We start from the raw sequence: 19,743 nt of genomic DNA, 5'->3' as shown, positions 1-19,743 counted from the left end.
ATGTTTTTAAAGTTGCACAATTATACTTTGGACAATGTGTGTCCCTAGGTTCTTTCTCTTTAAGCTTCCAAATAATGTGTCATAACATATTTGGTATGAAGTAATTCACCCCACATGAGAATTAAAGGATCTATTTTTGAATTGATCATGAGTTCCAAAAGTAAAAGACAAAACACATTTTTTTAAGCACACAGTTAAATGTCCATGCCAAAAAAAGTGAACTACCTTACTGATAACCTAGAAACAGCTGTTTGAGTTTTGTTTATTTGGTCAAATTCTACCATTTGTGAGTACTCTTTCTAGTACCAAACAACCTGGACAGAACTTTGTGTTTCCTGCAGAGAAAAGATGCCCTGGCAGTTCTTCTAGCACCTGAATGCAATTGTGTAGGAGCCCAAATTCTCAAAACCCTCTTACATTTTGGGAACTTTGGGAGAGAAAAAAAATATATTTAGCTTTGTAAACTTTTATTGTAAAAATTAAATAATCATTTTGTCCATTTAACGTGGCAAATGAAGATACACATCTGAGATACACACATACATTAAGTCAAAATACACAATACCTCAGATCTTGCTTTCTAAATATTTTATCCCTTCCAAAAAGCTAGGGCTCCTAGGAGAAGTAGCTGGTTTCAAGGCTGAGGCAAGGGAGGAAAAGGATAAGGCTGGATCTATCTGTGATAACAGAAAGGGGGAAATGCATTTAAAAAAAAAAGAAATGGGGGAGGGGTGGCAGGGAAAGGTAGCAACTTTAGATAGAGTGGAGACACATGATCAGGGTATGAAAATTAATCTCTCCAATTAGAAACAGACAGGCATCTTGTACTCCCACATGTGCCCCTAGAAGGCTACCCTCGCTAGGAAATCACCTAGGCAGTATTTCACCTATTGATTCTGTATTCCAAATGAATCTCAGGTGAAAAAATGTCACGATGAAAACTTACACATTCTATTAAATTGGAGGGCTGCGCTTATTTTTTTTAAAAGTCAATGTTATAAAAGACATGAAAAAGGCGAGTAACGATTCCAGATGAAAGGAGACAAAAGAAAAATGACAATGAAGTGTAATACATGATCCTAGACTATACACCGGAGAAGGGAGAGAACAAAAACCGACGCTATCAGGTCCGCTGGCAAAACTAGCATTTAATGACAGATATATATAAAAAAGTATTATATCAACTTTCAGAAATTACTAACTGTGTTTTTGATGTAAAGGAAGGTTAGAAACACACTTTGAGAAATTTAGAGTCAAGAGAGATCATGAATAGAAAACTTTCCTTTAAGTGGTTCAAAACTTACAATAAATTAAGTAAACAGGAGAAAATGTTAACAGTAAGTCAGTCTTGGTGAAGTATATATATGAACGTTCTCTGTAATATTCATGCAACTTTTCTGTATGTTTGAAATCATTTATAAATTAAAAATTTGAAAAAATAATCAAGAATTCTCTGAACTTCTTTATACATACCTGCTATACCATCTAATGTCTTACTTCTGTCAGGTATACGTGTTTTGGTTGGTGGGGGAGGGGAGGAGATTAAGGAGAACCTAAATAATCACAGTTAGTTTCATCAGGTAATCCGGGCATGTTGTGCACAGTTATTCCCAAGACTATGGAAATAAGAGAAAGTGCTGTGGACTCGGCATTACACCGCGAAGACCACACTGCAATGAAAGGCCACCTAAATGAGGCTATTTCAGGCTGGAAAACCAAATTTATTTCAGCTGAACTCACCAAAATGGGGATTTGGCACAGCATTTACTGGCAAACCTGCTCAGGGTAAAGAAGCCTACCATCACACACACTTCTCATTTCTGCTTCTAGTGAAAAGATAATCTCTGCCTTTGAATAGAAGCCGATAGACTAGGTTAGTCTAGTAATCAGTTGACATCAAGTATTTCTTAGTTTGACTCCATGACAAGGTCCTGATGATTTTTATTTGGCTTATCACAAATATCTAATAACAAAAATAGAATATGTTGATAAATGTATATTGTGATCAATTTTTTTTATCACTGTGATAAATTATAAACTATCAAATAGTTTTCAATGATGTCTCTAAGGTGAACCAGAGATATGTAAAAACCAGGGGATGCATGAATGGATTTTGGGTTGGAGCTAATTCTAGCTCCAATCTAAGAAATTTAGTTCTTAAGACATGCCCCTGCTTGATGCTTGTTCTCCTGACGAGATCACTGAAGATGTGGGTGCTCTAGCAAAGTGTGGTGAGGAAACTAGGTACCCAGCTATCAGAGAGTATAGCATCTGGGATCTTAAAGGCTTGTTTCAAACAAGCAGACATTTAAGGAAGGTGTCAACTAAGTCCACATGGAAGAAGCACATCACTATGTGTGACCCAAGGATTATAAATAATATACTCAAAACCTAAAGGAGGGAATGGTGGTGTCCGAGCTTAAATTGTGAACACCTGGTTTGCAGAAGGCGCTGGATGACCTGGGATGTGAACAGCCTGGCTGACATGGAGAATGCATTGGAAAGTGGATTGTTGTAGATGAAGTTAGGTTAAAATTTAGCACCCTGTCATTTGATTTCACTTATGATTCATTTAAATGTTGTTCTAGGTTTTTATAGTTTTTGTTTGAGGTTTTTATCCGTTTTACTTTGTTATTATTATTAGTCTGGGGGATTTGTTTAAGTTTTTTAAAATGATTTTCTTATCTGTACCTGTGTACATGTTCCGGTCTAGTCTGAATTGAGAAGCAGCACTGGGGTCATGGTAGTGGGGGGTGAGGAAGCCTCAAGGAACCAGAGGATTATCGTGTGTTTCAACAATGCTTTACTGCACCCTGGTTTACGCATCCCTTTCCTGAAGAGGAAATTAATCTTAATACATCCTTAAAAAGAAAACGCATCCTTAGAAATACATAGGTATGGTATTCCTATAAATGCTCAAGTTATGAAAGGGGACAACGCCAAACAGTAGCCTCATCTATGGCTTCTCCTTTCCAACATCAGAATATCTCTCACTTTTAAAAGTGATCCATAAAACTTACATCTCTAACATGACACAATCTGGCATTAAAAAACAAAAACAGACTCCTCAATGTTAATCCTTTGCCTGTCAATAAGGCAGAAAAGCAGTTGTACCTGGAGATTGATGTCGGCCTCATAGAAGGTTAGGCACGAGCAGTAGTGGCGATCTGAGTCAATGTCTGTCAAGACCACCACAAAGAATGTTGGCTGTTTCCTCTCTCTGGACAGCTGCCACCCACCAGGCTGACAAAACTAAATGGGATTAAAACGGGAAAAATCATGGTTAAAAGCAGAGCAGCTCTCGTAGTACAACACGCAAGGCAGAACCCAAGTCCAGCTATTTTCATAACAATATTCAGACATTAGAGACACCACACTAGTAGTCATATTCTTCAAAGCTCTGCATTTGTAGCTAAATATTTTTAAAGTGAGTTTCCCTTAAGAAGGCTCTTGATGAAGCAATAAACATGAACTTGACCCTTGAGTGCACAACTTAAAAAAAACATTTTGCGCTACAACGATCGCAAATACATATAAAACATGTGGACTTGTGGTGGCTGTCTGAAGAAAAACATTTGTGAAATTGTTTAAGCTGTGAGCTGAGCAGCTTTGTTCATTTTTTTTCTCCCGAGAAATGCTATTTCTTCTTTTTTTTAACTTGAAAGAATAATTGAGGAACAAAATATGGTTATACTGTCATTTGTTTGGCAGGCATTTTTCAAAATACACAGCACCTCCAGATATAGATCTGATAAGATTTGTTACCAACAATAAAATGAGCTTCCAGGCACCACTGTGAGCCTGGCAAATTGGCAATACTTCGAGATTTGATGAGCAATATGGTAATGTCAACTAATGTGATTTTTTAAATACTTTAAAATAAAATGAATGTGCCAGCTTTTGTTTGGATCTTCATAAATCTGTCTGTCAAATGGGTAATAAATGAAAGCCAATCTTATATGTGCACAGAAGATCCATTCAGCATGCCAGGTCAGCCAGCAGACTTAATGTGATAGAGCATGAAAAGTTCTTGAGCAGCTCTACAGATTCCACAGAGCAACTCACTGTTAAAAACAAGTATTTGAAAAAACAAAACAAAAAAAATCTGAGTATTTGTCAAGTGTTGGCATTAAAATACTCTTCTCCTTTTCAAACAACATATACTCATATAAAACTCAAGTTGTATTTTAAATGTACTTTCAAATGTCTCCTGAATTTTTTCATATACTTCAACCAAAACAACATATTATAAGAGATTGAATGCAAAAGCAGAGATGAGAATCTAGCTATCAGAGCAAATATCAAGGGTATTTACAAAAAGTGTAAAGCACCACCCATCTTTTCTTTTTCTGTTTTGAGAAATATCTCCCATAAAAATATGTTATTTCAAGTACAATGCTTTTTGCTGTTATTTTGAAATAAATATTTTATAAATATTGTATTTTCCAACATGTAGATTGATAGCCAAGACCACATAAACTATAGTCTTCAAGAGTTTCAAAGTATAATGGGTACCAAGACCCAAAAGGAGACCCAAAAGTCAAAGAAAAAACCACTATTCCAGCAAGAATGCTATTAATACATAACTGGTCTTACCTTGAGCTACCTGGGTAACAAAAGACACAATCCCTAGTAGAACCAGAGGTTTTTTTTAGGGGGGGAGGGGTTATAACAACACTCACATGTTTCTCTCAAAATCCACTTGCTTTCTCTCTACAAATTTGTTTCATGAATTAAGTATCAAGAGACGAACAAACAGGAAAAGAGCACTGCTGGGGAGTCCATTCCTCTCATGTGACCCATTGTTTCGTGGAGTAGAACTGCTCACGGAGGTTCTGGGCTGTGACTTTCAGATGCAGTTTCCCAAGACTTTCTTCCAGGAAACTGCTCGGTGGGTTTGAACTCCTAACTTTGGACCACAAACCACTTGTACCACGGAGGTCGGTGTCTGATTTTCTAAAATTTCAAAATCAGTAAAGAACTCTCTAATCTTGAGTTGCAGGATTAATGATACAGCTGGTATCATCAGTTCAACAAACCTCCCTTCTGCTATAAAGTGAATCAGCCATGTGAGCCAATGCCAAATAATCCCCTTCTCGTGAGGAATGCTGGTGGCAAACAAGCAAGTGCTAGTCTGCTAACTGGTTGATGGTTCAAACTCAACCATGCTCTGCAGGAGAAGAGCCCTGGAGATCTGCTCCCTTCCAGACTACAGCCCAGGACATGCTATGTGGCCGCTCCATCTTGCCCTACCGGAGTGCTATGGGTGGGAACTGACTCCACGGCAAACACTAACAACAGTGTGTAATCATGTGTAAGCGGATTATTAAGCGGATTATTAAACTATTATATAAACTATTATATTACAGAATGAAAGTCGGTTTTCAAAAAAATTTAAATGAAACTACAGGTCTTCAATAAGGATTAGACAAGATCCTATTATATTAATAGCCATCTATCAAATATATCCACTTCTGAAGCAGTGTTCCGTTAACAAGTAAGACCATTACTTTTTTTTAACAAATGCACAATTTTACTTATTTACTTTTCAGTAAGTTTAAATCCTTAAGGAATACAGCATCTCGTGGGTTCTGTGTCCAATAGCCTTAGCAGGCAGGTTGCTCTGGAAGTTGATACAGACCACGCCACTCTGTCCGTGGGCAAGGTACCTTTCCCCAGATGGCTCTCGTTTCGTTAGGTTTGCCACCAGCAGTCACTGTGGTATTCTTTGCTTTGTACACATAAGCACATCTTTTGCCTAAGTAGAATTGTTTCATCTTGGGGCATAAACACCTTCAATTTTAGCAAGAGCTGTGCGCTCCCTCTGGTTCTGGAGGCCTCATTTATAGCCAGCAAAAAAATGGCCTCAAACCAGATCCTCCCAGACATATTTCCCATTTAGAAGTCCTGTTCCCAGCAGGCCTCCGCAGGCTCCAATATGGCAAGAAAAGGAAAGCTGAAGTCCACGGCATCGCCTCGTGGGATCAGAGTCACTTCTTTTTTCTTTTTTTAAAACAATTTATTAGGGGCTCATACAGCTCTTATCACTGTCCATACATATACATACATCAATTGTATAAAGCACATCTGTACATTCTTTGCCCTAATCATTTTCTTTTTTTTCCTCCTCTTTTCTTTTTTTACATTTTATTAGGGACTCATACAACTCTTATCACAATCCATACATATACATACATCAATTGTATAAAGCACATCCATACATTCCCTGCCCCAATCATTCTCAAAGCATTTGCTCTCCACTTAAGCCCTTTGCATCAGGTCCTCCTCTTTTTTTCTTCAGAGTCACTTCTTATAAACAAATAGATCGATTACTGAATGAGCCATCAGACATTTTGCTGAATAAAATGAGAAAAAGAGCTCTTAATATGTCCACTCTTCTCAAATGCTTTTCACATTCACATAGTAAGAGAAAAGAAAAATGCCCACTGCATTACTGTGACCAATCTGAATAATCTGCTACAGGCAAAATATTGTAGGCGATTCTCTGGATAAAAGTCACTCTTAGTATTTCCTAGAACTGTTATCATAGCCTTACATTTATAGCATAATAAGTAATATTTTATAGTGCAATTTTTATAGCGGAAAATTAAATGAGTCCTATTGTCTCGTAAGTCTATCATAAAATTCTTCCTTCCAGTACAAAATTATAAACACAGCTTCAAGAAGGAACATGTGAAAATTTAGACAGCTAGACCTCCTTAGTTAATAAATGGCATTAGTTTCTTAGTTTTTAACAGGAATTCTGTAAAAAAATTTGAAATAATTTTGGGAAATTCCAAGGATCAGTTTTTAAATATAGTATTTCTTCAAAACTGAATTTAATCTTGACCAAACTAAGAGAGTAATGGCAATTTTGGGTAGGGTTGGCCAAAAAAAAATTTTTTAAGGTTTCATCAAGAAGTCAATTAGACACTAATTATACATAAAACTTCCTATATTTCATATTATTATTTTAAAGTATCATTACACATATTTATAGGAAAATTTGAATTCTATAGTCCTAAAGGAAATCCTTTTATACACATATTTAGAAAATGAGCAATTAAACAGCTCACACAATTGTGTTTACAAAAAATTATTTTTCTAAAAGATGAAAAGAAATGGGCCTAATATAAATCAAAATGTCTGTTTTCCAAATCCCTCATGTGTTTTGTATCTGTTCACAAGGTTAAGAAATAGAAATTTGGGTGTTGTAGGTGATAACCCCATTGTTTAATGGGGAGTGCCTTCCTAGAATTTAGAGTTGAAATATAACATGCTAGCTGGTGTAGCCATTTCACAGTTTAACGAAACGTGCACAGGAAGTAATCAGTGATAAGGGAATGAACACTACATTTCTTGAACCTGAGCTCAAATCACATTTCTGACAGGAATGTGAGAGGATGTTTAGACAGCTGCAAACAGAGTAGACATGAAAAGATGCAAGCATTGAACAAACAGGATAAAATCAGGAGTTTGCTCACCCTGTTGTCTTTACTGGCAAACAGGAAGAAAAAATGCTATCACAGGTGTAAAACCTAAAATGTTTAGAATTGACTGTTATAAGTAACTGACTGGCTTACATGTTGCCCTCCTTTTTTCAAATCACTGAGAAAAGACATCTAGTTGAAGTAAGGAACATTAAATAATTTTGCCACATAAACTATAAAATAACAATTATTTCACAATATACATCAGCATGCATATACACAACCACTCTGTTTTTGACCCTTCCACTTAGCGTATTAGCCTAATCATTTCACACAGACTGCAGTGATTCCTTTTCAGGGTGTTATCTGTTTTTTCTCAGTTCCAGTTTTCTTTAAGATCGTGGAATAATTTTTTTAATATAAATGTTGAGTATGTTCATAAATTATGCTTTTATAAATCATATTTATGCTCATATTTATGGATAAAAATGAACGAAGTTTTATGACATGGAACATCCATATAATCATTTATCTCTGAAGGGGGTATACTTGTACATGAGCATTTTAATATAAAAGATGCATATTGTATAAACAGTTGTGAATTCTGTTTCCCCATATGAATTTTCCCAAGTACATATTGTTAAGAAAAACATTTAATGATAAATATTACACCATCATCTGTTGTCACAAAGTACTGCAGAGTCATTTCTGACTCAGGGCAACCCTATGTGCAACAGAAAAAGACCGCCCGTCTTGGGCCATCCGCACAGTTGCTGCTCTGCCGGTGCCCATCGTTGGAGCCACCATGTCAATGCATCTTGTCAAGGGTCTTCCTCTTCTGCTCCGCTCCTCTACTTCCCCAAGCAGAGACTGAGCTCTCCTGGTAACATGCCCAAAGTACGTGAGAAAAAGTCTCTCCATCATTATCTTTAAGGAGTATTCTGGCTGTATTCCTTCCAAGAGAGATTTGTTGGTTCTTTTGGCAGTCCATGATCCTTTCAATATTCTTTGTCAGCTCCATAATTCAAATGTACTATTTTTTCTTCAAGCTTCTTTATTCATTGTCCAACTTTCACATAAATTTGAGGTGAAAAATACCATGGCTTGGGTCAGGTGCACCTTAGTCTTCAAAGTAACATCCTTGCTTTTCAACACATTAAATAGGTCTTGTACAGCAAATTTACCCAATGGGTACATTGTTTGACCCCATAGGACAGGCAAAATAGAACTGCTTCCTAACATTTCCAAGGCTAGAAATCTTTATGAGAATAGCCAACAGGTATCTGTAATATCTTTGCCCTGTGGAATGGCTGATGGATTTTAATTGCCAACCATGTGGTTGGTAGTCTGATGCTTAACCAATTCTGCCACCAGGGCCCTGGATAGCACTAAAATAGACATAAAATTCGGTAACATACCAATGCCCTGTAGTTAGTTTTTGTTGCAAAAAGTTTTATTAGACTTGTTGTAGTTATTTAAAGTGTTTACAATTTTTTAAATAAGTAATGCCAAGAATAAATACCGTACTACGTTAATTTTTCTAGGCACATCTCATTTTCTTAGAGAAAGAGAACTGGCTGTTTACAGCAGAGGTCCTCAGACTTTTTAAACAGGGGGCCAGGCCACTGTCCCTCAGACCCGCTGGAGGGCTGGACTATAGTTAAAAAAAAAAACTATGAACAAATTCCAATGCACACTGTACATATCTTATTTTGAAGTAAAAAAACAAAACGGGGTAAAAATACCCGGCGGTCTGCCGTAGTTTGAGGACCCCTGGTTACAGCATGAGCAAGTTGAACACAAAAATGTTTGATTATTCTTGAATTCCTTTTTAAAGGTATGATAACCCCAAGACTATTTTGTTTTGCTGTTAGATTTATAAAGAGAAAAAGTAGTATTAACAAAAACTTATTATGGATTACATTCTGACAAAAATGAACCAGCTTGTGAAATACTAGTTTAACATAAATTTCAGCAGACTGAACTGCATGCTCAGCCTGATTATGACAGTGTCCGATGTGTGCTCTGTACTTTAGACAGACATGTGTTACAAGTTCAGGACAACTGGAATGGGCATCTGGACTATGGAAGAGAATCTAAACAGTTTGGCAAACTATCAAATATTTTACTTTTACAGAAAAATAGGTATCAAATACATATGCCTAATTTTGATTATTTCATTTTACTTGGATCCAGAATCTCTGCTCATGGAAGCAGCGGTCAAGAGATCCAATGACATTGCATCAGGCACAAGAGCTCTTTAAACTACTAGAGAGCAAAGATGTCCCTTTGAGGCGTGAGGTATGCTTTACTCAAGCCATGGTGCTTTCATTCACTTTATCTGCATGTGAGGGCTGGACAAAAAATACGTAAGACTGGGGAAGGACTGGTGTCTTTGGACTGTGGTGTTGATAGAGAAGATTAACAGAACCATGGGCTGCTAGGAGAACAAACAAATTTGTCTTGGAAATACAACCAGAATGTTCTTTAGAAGCAAAGTACCTCAGATATCTTATCAGGAGAGACAAGTCCCTGGAAAAAGACCCCATGCTTGGCACGGTCAGTGAAAAAGAAGTCCCTTGATGAGATGGTGTGACATGGTGCCTGCAACACTGTGCTAAACATTCCATCAATTATGAAGATGGCAAAGGACTGGGCAGTTCCCCATTCTGGTGTGCATAGGGTCACCTTGAGTAGAAACGGATTTAATGGGACCTGATAACAACAAATTTTAGTGGGTTGCGTGTATGTGTGTTTCTTAAGAGTTTTATTGACATATAATTCACATACTACAATTCAGTGGTTTAAATATTAAAAAGAGATGTGCAATCCTCACCACCACCAGTTTTAGAACACTGTCTTCTTCCTTGTACCCACTATTACTAGCTCCTCATTACTCTCCACCTTCCTTGCCAAACCCTCAGGAATTATTCATCTCACTACCCAGGGATCAAGCCTACAGTAAATTCCCGCTGACCACAGTTGAGGGACATGAATAGCCATTTTACCAGACAAAAAACATTGTAAAGTGAATTATGACAGACACAGTTAGGCTAAAATGGAGTGTATCTTATAATTTTATCTCCCTTTGACCCATTTTAAAGCTGTTTCAACTTTAAAAAAAATCAAAAGGGAAACACACGTGGATTAAGGCTCCCGTGAACACCCTGTGACCATGCAGAAGGCACGGGAGTAGCCTTGCTCTCATGCACAATGTATTGGAAAGTGGATCACTGCAGATGCAGTTAGGTTAACATTTAACACCGGGTCATTTGATCTCCCTTTGGACTCCTTTTAAATTTATTGTAGTTTTAATATTTTCTGCATTCTTTTGGATTGAGATTTTTCTTTGTTTTACTTTGGTATTATTGTTGGTTTTTTGGTTGGTGGGAAATGGGGAGCTAATAACCAAAAGTACAAGACAGAAGAAAACATTCTAAAATTGTGGTGATGATTGTACAACTCTTCTTAATATGCCCCCACTACTGAACTTTATGATATGTGAATTATATGCTAATAAATATGTATGCATCTGCTCTGTAAACCTTTACCCAATTTACAGTAAAAAGGTAGAAACAATGTGCTTAAAATGAAGCTTCATTTAAATGGGCCACCTATATGGCTGTTTTAAAACTTCTACATTCAGATATTCAATTACTATTAAGTAATTTTGCATTGCCATTATCAGTATAATAAACTTGTGTATGTATAAATGTATCCATACAATCTTATGTATAAATAATAAGATTGTTAGTCTGAAGAATAAAGCAAATTGATTAAACACTGACTGAATTGATAAAAGTTTAGTTAAGTAGGCAAATATAAGATCATGTAAAAATTGTTTTCTTTGACACCAGCAATCAGCATAAGTTGGAAAAACAATCCCTTTCATAAATAAATGTCCTCAAAGTTATAGACAGAACTAATCTAACCTCTTACATTGTTAATATTTAGGTATGTCAGTCTCATAAACTGCCCTAACACAAAAGACTTTAAAGATTAAAGTTTCTAAAGAAAAATGAACATTTGGAATAGTTTTTAACTCTCAAGATTTTAAACACTACAACTGCCTATCAGAATTTTAAACCATCACAAGATGAAGAACAAAAAAGAAAAACTACTAATGACTTCTGGTTAAGGATGGCAGATGAAACAAATATGTCTGCCTCTAAGATCTCCTGAAAATTACTAAAATTACAGTGAAAAATACAGAAAACCACAACAACAAAGTGAAAGGAGATGAGAGATTTAAAACATTAAGAGTTTAGAAGCTAAAAAAAAAAAAAGTTTAGCAGCTGAGAATAACTCCACCACAAATCATTCACAAAGATAAGGAGTGGGAAGCCCCAAGAGGCTCCTGCACGATTTAAAATGAGGAAAGGTATGTGTTGGGGTTGTATCTTTCACCATACTACTCAATTTATATGCTGATCAAATAATCTGAGAAACTGAACTATAGGAAGAAGATTAAGGCATCAGAATTGCAAGAGGGCTCATTAACAACCTACAATATGCAGATGACATAGCCTTGCTTGCTGAAAGCAAAGAAGATTTGAAGCACTTGCTAATGAGGAAGAGCAAATACTACAGTCTTCAATACAGATTACAATTTGATGTAAAGAAAACAAAAATCCTCTAAACTAGACCAATGAACATCTTGATAATTTGAGAAATTATCAAAGTTGTCAATGATATCATTTTCCTTGACTGAATCCATAATGACCACTTACTTACAGTGTTGGCAAGGGATACTCAAAGTATAGTGGACTATCAAAAATGAAGCAAATCTGTCTTGGTGGGAGTACAATCAGAATGCACCTTAGAAGCAAGGAAGATGAGACTTGCTATCATGTACTTTGGGTATGTGATCAAGACAAACCAGTTGCTGGAAAAGGGCATCAGGTCTGGTAGGTTAGTAAAAAGAGGAAGACCCTGGATGAGACGGACTGGTACAACGCTGCAACAATGGGCTCAAACAGAACAAGTGTGATACTCTTGTACACAGGGTGGCTATGAGTCCAAGGTGACGGACAGGACCGAACAATGACAACAAACTATGAGAAGTGAGAGTGGCAGGTATGGAGGAGAGGGAACAGGAAAAATAACTGAAGCAATCGTGGCTCAAATAATACCAGATAAAAAGATGGACCTACGGCCAATGGAGATCCCCTCATAGAAGGGTTTAGGAGAGGAGATGGGTCAGTCAGGGTGCGAGGTAGTACCGATGAAGAACACAGCTTTCCCCCAGACCCTGGATGCTTCCTCCCCCCAACTACCATCATCCGAATTCTACCTTGCAGGACTGGAAGGGGCAGAGGTTGTACACTGGTACATGAGGGCTGGAGGCACAGGGAATCCAGGGTGGATGATACCTTCAGGACCAAGGGTGTGAGGGGCGATGCTGGGAGAGTGGAAGGTGAGTGGGTTGGAAAGGGGGAACTGATTACAAGGATCCACATGTGACCTCCTCCCTGGGAGAGGGATCGCAAAGAAGGGGGGGGGAGGGAGACTCCGGATAGGGCAAGATATGACAAAATAACGATGTATAAATTACCAAGAGCACATGAGTGAGGGGGGAGCGAGGAAGGAGGGGGAAAAAAAGAGGACCTGATGCAAAGGGCTTAAGTGGAGAGCAAATGCTTTGAGAATGATTGGGGCAGGGAATGTATGGATGTGCTTTATACAATTGATGTATGTATATGTATGGATGGTGATAAGAGTTGTATGAGTCCCTAATAAAATATAAAAAAATAAAGAAGAGGAAAAAAAAGAAAATGATTAGGGAAAAGAATGTACAGATATGCTTTACACAATTGATGTATGTATATGTATGGACTGTGATAAGAGTTGTATGAGCCCCTAATAAATTGTTTAAAAAAAACACAATAGGGAGAAATGGAAAAAAAATGGACCTATACAAAACAGTGCAGAAATGCCAGAGTGTAAACTACATGGATAAATGCTTGAGATTTTTTTTCTTGTTAATCGTTTAAATATAATTGATTGTATAAACAAAACCAATACTGCAACAAACGTTTTATAGCATTTGCAAAAGTAATTGTCTGATAACAGTAGCACACAGTTTGAGGGTGGAGAAATGAAAGAGTACTACTGTATGGTTTATGAAAGAAGCTGAGTAGGGTTTAGAATTTAACCTTATGCAAATAAACCGGTCTTTGCCCTACATTCCTGAACGGTAAACCATAAGGACTTCAGACCAGACAGGATAAGCCGAAGGCAGCCCTTGGACGAGTGCTCACTAGACCAGAGGAATGTACCTCATGACGGTGGCCAGGCCAGAGAAATGCTTTTCAGGATCACCTCATGTTACTGGTTGACCTCTAGGAGAAGGGCTGGAGTTCCATTACACATCAGGCCAAACCTAACAGCTGCAACTCGGGAGAAAGTTGAGGCTGTCTGCATCCATAAACATTTACAGTCTCAGAAACCGTAAGGAGCCGTTTATTCTGCTGATAAGGTCCCTATGAGTCAGAATCGTCTTAGGTCTCAACCACTTTGCCTCACTAAAATTTATAGAACACTCTTCACATGGTTTGAACACACATTCTTCCCAAGGGCACCTGGCCCAGATCATATGCTAAACTATAAAACAAGTTAACAATAAATATAAAGGAATCAAGCCAGGGAATACAGACAAGGAAATTAAACTGGAAATTAAACAGGGAAATCCACAATATTTACAGATGAAACAACCTATTTCTACCCTAGAAACAGTTGCTGAGATTTGGAATCAACTCAAGGCCAGTGGCTCAAAATGGAGCCAGGGAAGTGAGTTCAATCCCAGGCCCAAAGCCTCAGGAATTCTGCCAGTCTTTATCCAACCAGTAAGCCTGGTCTCTTTTACAATTTTGAATTTTTCTTCCACTCCCTCCAGGACATTCTATTTATTTATTTATTTATCTATCTATCTATCTATCTATTTATTTATTGGGGCTCATGCAACTCTTATCACAGTTCATACATATACATACATCAATTGTATAAAGCACATCTGTACATTCTTTGCCCTAATCATTTTTTCCTCCTCTTTTCTTTTTTTACATTTTATTAGGGACTCATACAACTCTTATCACAATCCATACATATACATACATCAATTGTATAGAGCACATCCATACATTCCCTGCCCCAATCATTCTCAAAGCATTTGCTCTCCACTTAAGCCCCTTGCATCAGGTCCTCTTTTTTTTTCCCTATCCCTCCCCGCTCCTCCCTCCCTCATGTGCCCTTGGTAATTTATACATCGTTATTTTGTCATATCTTGCCCTATCCCCCTCTAGGGCATTTTAAAGTTAACCCTTTCAAAGGGGTTGACGGGGTTTCGCTGTGCACCATCTAGTTCTTCTGAGCTCAGAGGTGTAGAGACTGATGTTCACACAGTCCACTGGACTGACTGTTTCCATGCATCTTCCCTTGCCATCACTCTTCTTGCCTCTAGGCAGGAGCTTGCACTGTAGATAGCCTGGGAGCTTTTAAGACCCCAGTCAGTATTCATTCCCTCAAGAAATTTAGTTATGCTTGAGAAATTTTTATAACTTTGAAATGGGCAATATCTTTGAATGATATAAACTCCCAATGATTACTCACAAAGGAATCAAACCACAGCCATCAAGTGGATTCTGACTCACAGCAACCATATAGAGGGCTTCCAGGACTTTGAAACCTTCCCGGGAGCAGAGAACTTCATCTCTCCCTGAAGGCCTTGAGACTAACAGCCCAATGTTTCTCCCCAGGACCACCAGGACTCCGTCATCAAGGAAACAGTATGCCCAAGTAATCCTATATTTCCACAAAGAAAACTACAGTCCCAAATGGCTCCCGTGATAAATTCTATTAAACATTTAGGAAGAAATAATTGCAACGCTACTCAAACTCTTCCCCAAAATTGAAGCAGGGAGGACACATCACACTCTTTTGTGAGGTCAGAGACCTACAGTCCAGGGTGGGGTGGAGAGGGGGAACCGATCACAGGGACCGACATATAACCTCCTCCTAGGGGTGCAAATGGACACATGTGCTCGACACAATGGATGGATGGATGGATGGATGGATGGATGGATGGATGGATGGATGGATGGAAGGATGGATGGATGGATTGGGATAAGAGCTGTACGAGCCCCCAATACAATCATTTTAAAAATAATAATAACAGCAGGGGAGGGGAGAAAAAAAAGAGGAGCTGATCCTAAGGGCTCAAAGGAAAGTGTCTAGAAAAGAACAATGGAACATATGTATGAATATTTCGGATACAATTAATGTATGGATTATAACAAGAGTTGTAAGAACCCCCAATAAAATTATTTTTTAAATAAAAAAGCAAACTATAGTCCAATGTCTCTCATGAACAAAGTTGCAAAAAAATTTGAAACTCATTTTAGAAATTGAGCTCAACAATACATTAAACGGCTAATGTACTGTGACCAAGTGGGGCTTATCCTAGGAATAACAAGTTGGTTTACATTTGAAAAATCAATAAATGGAAATGTTCATATATTTGCAATAGAACAATAACACATTAGAAAAGAAAAATATGATCTTTTCAATAGATGAAGCAAAAGCATTCAACACACACACAAAATTTTGGACAAAGAAACACAGCATTCATTTCTGTTAAAAGCTGGAAAATTTCCAATGTCTTTTCAGTATGTGTTGATAGATGCAACAACTTTGCTGAATCTCAAACACACTGTGCTGATTTTGAAACCCCTGGACCAAAAAGCTACACATCGCATGAATCCATTTAGGCAACATGTGGAAAAAGTTGACATTTTCAGTGACTGCCAGGGATTATAGTTGGTGGGAGGCTGTGACTATACAGGGACAGCATGAGGGAGAGTTTGGGAGGATGAAATGGTCCTGTTACTGATGATACCCCCTTGCCGTCCAGTCAAACCTGACTCGCAATGGCCTGAAAGAACAGAATAGGACTGCTCCAGCGGGTTTCTAAGGCTGTGATCCTCATGGAAACAGATCAGTCCTTTCGCTGTCCCACAGAGTGGTGGGTAGGTTGGAATTGCCTGCCTTTTATTAGCAGTTGAACACTTAACCACTCTGCCACAAGGCTCCTGATCCTGATGACAGCGGTGGTTAAACCTATCTATATGTGGGATTATGTTCACAAAAGTACACACTAAGCAACAACAACAAAACAGACAAATGAAAATATTTACTTCTGATGAGAGGTAAATTAACTTGCTATGAGAAGTGATCCGGAAATGAGACTGGGTGAAACTGGGAAGCCAATACCAGGCACATCAATGAGCAGGCTACTTCTATAGGCAACTAACTGGAGCTTGGCTCTGATAGGAAAGTCTGGGAGGCCATGCAGAACATGCACTAACAGTATGACCCTGTGGGGTAAGGGAGCTGGAGAGTTTTCCCACAGGTCTGCCGTCCATTCAAAGTTGCTCCTTAGAGACATTAATTTCCCCAGAGCTTCCGGCCTGCCCTTATGCAGGGACAGGGACAGGGGGGTAAATTCGGGCCCTGGGGACAAAGAAAGATGTCAGGCTAAAATCAGAGGTGCTGGCAGTCCAAAGCCAGGATCAGGTGCACAGAAACAAAGAGGAATGAGGCACACGAGCAGGGATGGTTGTGATATCAGTACTTGGAGATGAATGGACTTTTCTCTGAGAGAAAGTCCAAGCAGCAGTCTCCACAGGGCCAGTTCAGGGAGAACCTTTCACTTTTAACTCTGTTTAACTTTTTCACCATGAACACAAAATGGTGAAGGCTACTACAGGCATCCAGGAGAGACGTGGATGCTGGTGACAAATGAAAGCTAAGGGACAGTTTTGAAAATACAGTACTGAAAAGAAAAAAAGCACAGTTACTGAGCTGGCTGTGGGATGTGAGAGGAAGAGAATCATCCAAAATAGGTCCAAGGATTCTGGGGTCTCAGCAACTGTGTGAGCAGTGTAAAGTAAGAGTGTTTAACAGTGTCTTCTTCACCGGGAACCTGAGAGGACTTAGATTAGTGCCTACAATGCAGTAAGGAAGTGCTCAATAAAGACAACCATTAACATTTTATAGGAGGCTTTTACATACATTAAGTAAAAAAAAAATATGTGTGTTTGCTTCTACACATGATGGTGAGAGGAAATTATTTTGTTTTATTTTTTAAATGAAATATCTTACTATATTGAAACTAAAGGATAGCAGTTTCTTTTACAAATGAGTTAGAAGGAAAATTATAGGAGGGAGAAAACTATAAATTAAGAAATTCATCAATGAAATAAGAAAAGAAAATGTGGCTCTTTTTTGGACGATGACTGTCAAATATTTGAAGGTATGAAATAATTACTGTTAGTTTTTTAGGTGTGATGATTGCACAAAAATAAATAAAATGAAAACAAGTTTTATTTCTTGGATACATACACAAATATTTAGGACTGGAATGACAGTAAGGTGAGGAAAATGAAATTATGGTGATACATAGGCCCTTATCTGGTTCAATTGATATAATGCTTGTGGTGTGTTTCAGAATAATCGAATGAAGAGGGGGGGTAAAAATGAGCTAGGTAAGGGTAAGTAGATAATAAATTGCCAGGAGTTAATGGCCACTGGAAGTAAATGATGAGTACATGTTCTTTATTTTAATGTTCTAATTTTTCCATAATTTTAAAATAAAAGCAAAACTGAGGGAAAGAATTCTACTTTGGACATACTGTCAGGAGGTTTGGTTCCTGGTGAAGGACGTCGTGCTTGGTGAAAAAGAGGAAGATCTTGGGCAAGATGGACTGGCAAAGTGGCTGCTCACACACAAGAACATGGTTAGGACGGCCCAGGACCAGGCAGTGTTTCGTTCTGTTGTGCACAGGGCCACTGTGAGTCAGACTGAGGCAATGGCACCTCACAACCACATCATATTTTGTCCACTGCTTACCAGTATTGCATATGACATAGTTTGGGGGGCCAAGGAGCTGATTTTCACAGCCACACTCTAGTAGCTCAGTCTGGCTATACTTCTCTGGCACGGTACTTCCAGTGTTCTTCACCAACATCACCATCCAACTGCACTAGCTCTTCTGCATTCTTCCTTACTCTTTGTCCAACTTTCACATGCAGATGAAGCAACTGAAAATATCAGGGCTTACTGAGGTGAGCTCAGAAAGTACAATGGACAGAGGATAAGCTACTTAATGCATAAATCCTGGGTCGTGGTCCAAGCACTTTGGCGGGGGCGGGGTGGGATTTCCTGTCCCAATCTAGGGATGCGTATGGCAGCCAACTATAAAGGAAGGGAAAAGAGAGGGGGAAGAAAAAAGCAGAGGGTGATGGGGAACAGGGCACTAATACACCCATGGGGAGGGGATTGTTTATGTCTCCACGGGAAAGGGAGAGAGGGACCAGACCCCATCCCAAAGTGCCAAGCCTTGAGGGCAATACTCTGACAAGTAGCAGCGAACTAACAGAGAGGATGACGGGGGCCGGGCCCAAGCCAAGCTATGCTGACCCCCTCCCCAGAAGGCAATCTAGAGGACAACACTGAAGAGAACCTCACTGTGGCTCACCAAGCTCCAGGGATGGCATCGGGGCAGTCAATGCACTGAGAGGAACCGTAGGGCTGGCCCCACCACAAGACACGGCATTCCATCACTGACCCACAGCACTATGGGGGACAGCAGTGTAGACACTGTGCAGAAAGTGTGCCCGGTCTGACCCATGAACAGGGTGGTGAAAGGCAGAGGGAGTGCAACTGGACAGCAAGGGTAGCACAGTAACTACCACATACACTTGAGTGTAAGCTGAGTTTTTCCAGCACATTTTTAATGTGAATTTTGTGGTAAAATTAGGGGCCTTGGCTTATATTTGGGTGGGCTTATACTCAAGGTGATATGGTAAGTCACCAAGGAATCCTGAAAATAGACTTCTGACTCAGGGGACTAGGCACCTCTCCAGACTTGATCAGAAAACATGCTGAAGGGTCAGTAGACAGGCCTGGACCTATCTATTGTTTCCCCCCGCCCCTGTTTTTTGTTTGTATTTCTTTCGCCCTATGTCTATCAATATAAGACTGGCAGGATGAACAATGCTGAGGAGAAAACAATGGAACCAATAGTTCTGGTGGTGATGCTGCCAACAAGAGATCTAAAATTGATGGCGAGGAGGGTGTATAATGCTGGGTGGGGATTGATCAAGGCAATGTATCTGAGAGGAAATACTGAGAGCTGAATGGAGGGTGAGCATGATAGTGAGATAGGAGGAAAGTGAAAGGAAATGGAGGAAAGAAATAGAAGGCAAAATCTATTTATAGAGGTATAGCTATAGGCATGTATGTATATATGTAAAT

At 38.8% G+C, this 19,743-nt stretch overlaps 1 protein-coding gene across 3 annotated transcripts in view; it reads right to left on the bottom strand.

The window, feature by feature from the left end:
* Positions 1-19,743, bottom strand: part of SBF2 (SET binding factor 2) — a 384,097-nt gene that overhangs the window by 216,610 nt on the left and 147,744 nt on the right. For 2 of the 3 annotated variants that reach the window (XM_075546087.1, XM_075546088.1), the window contains exon 3: positions 3,115-3,252. The exons of the other annotated variant lie outside the window; for it this stretch is intronic. In XM_075546087.1, coding sequence (XP_075402202.1) covers positions 3,115-3,252 — 138 coding nt within the window. The remainder of the gene's footprint in view (positions 1-3,114; positions 3,253-19,743) is intronic. 3 annotated transcript variants of the gene reach the window in all.

The sequence above is a fragment of the Tenrec ecaudatus genome, chromosome 4, assembly GCF_050624435.1.
Source record: "Tenrec ecaudatus isolate mTenEca1 chromosome 4, mTenEca1.hap1, whole genome shotgun sequence".
NCBI lineage: Eukaryota > Metazoa > Chordata > Mammalia > Afrosoricida > Tenrecidae > Tenrec > Tenrec ecaudatus.
Note: the sequence above shows the minus strand (reverse complement) of the source record. Positions and strands in the feature narration are given on the sequence as shown.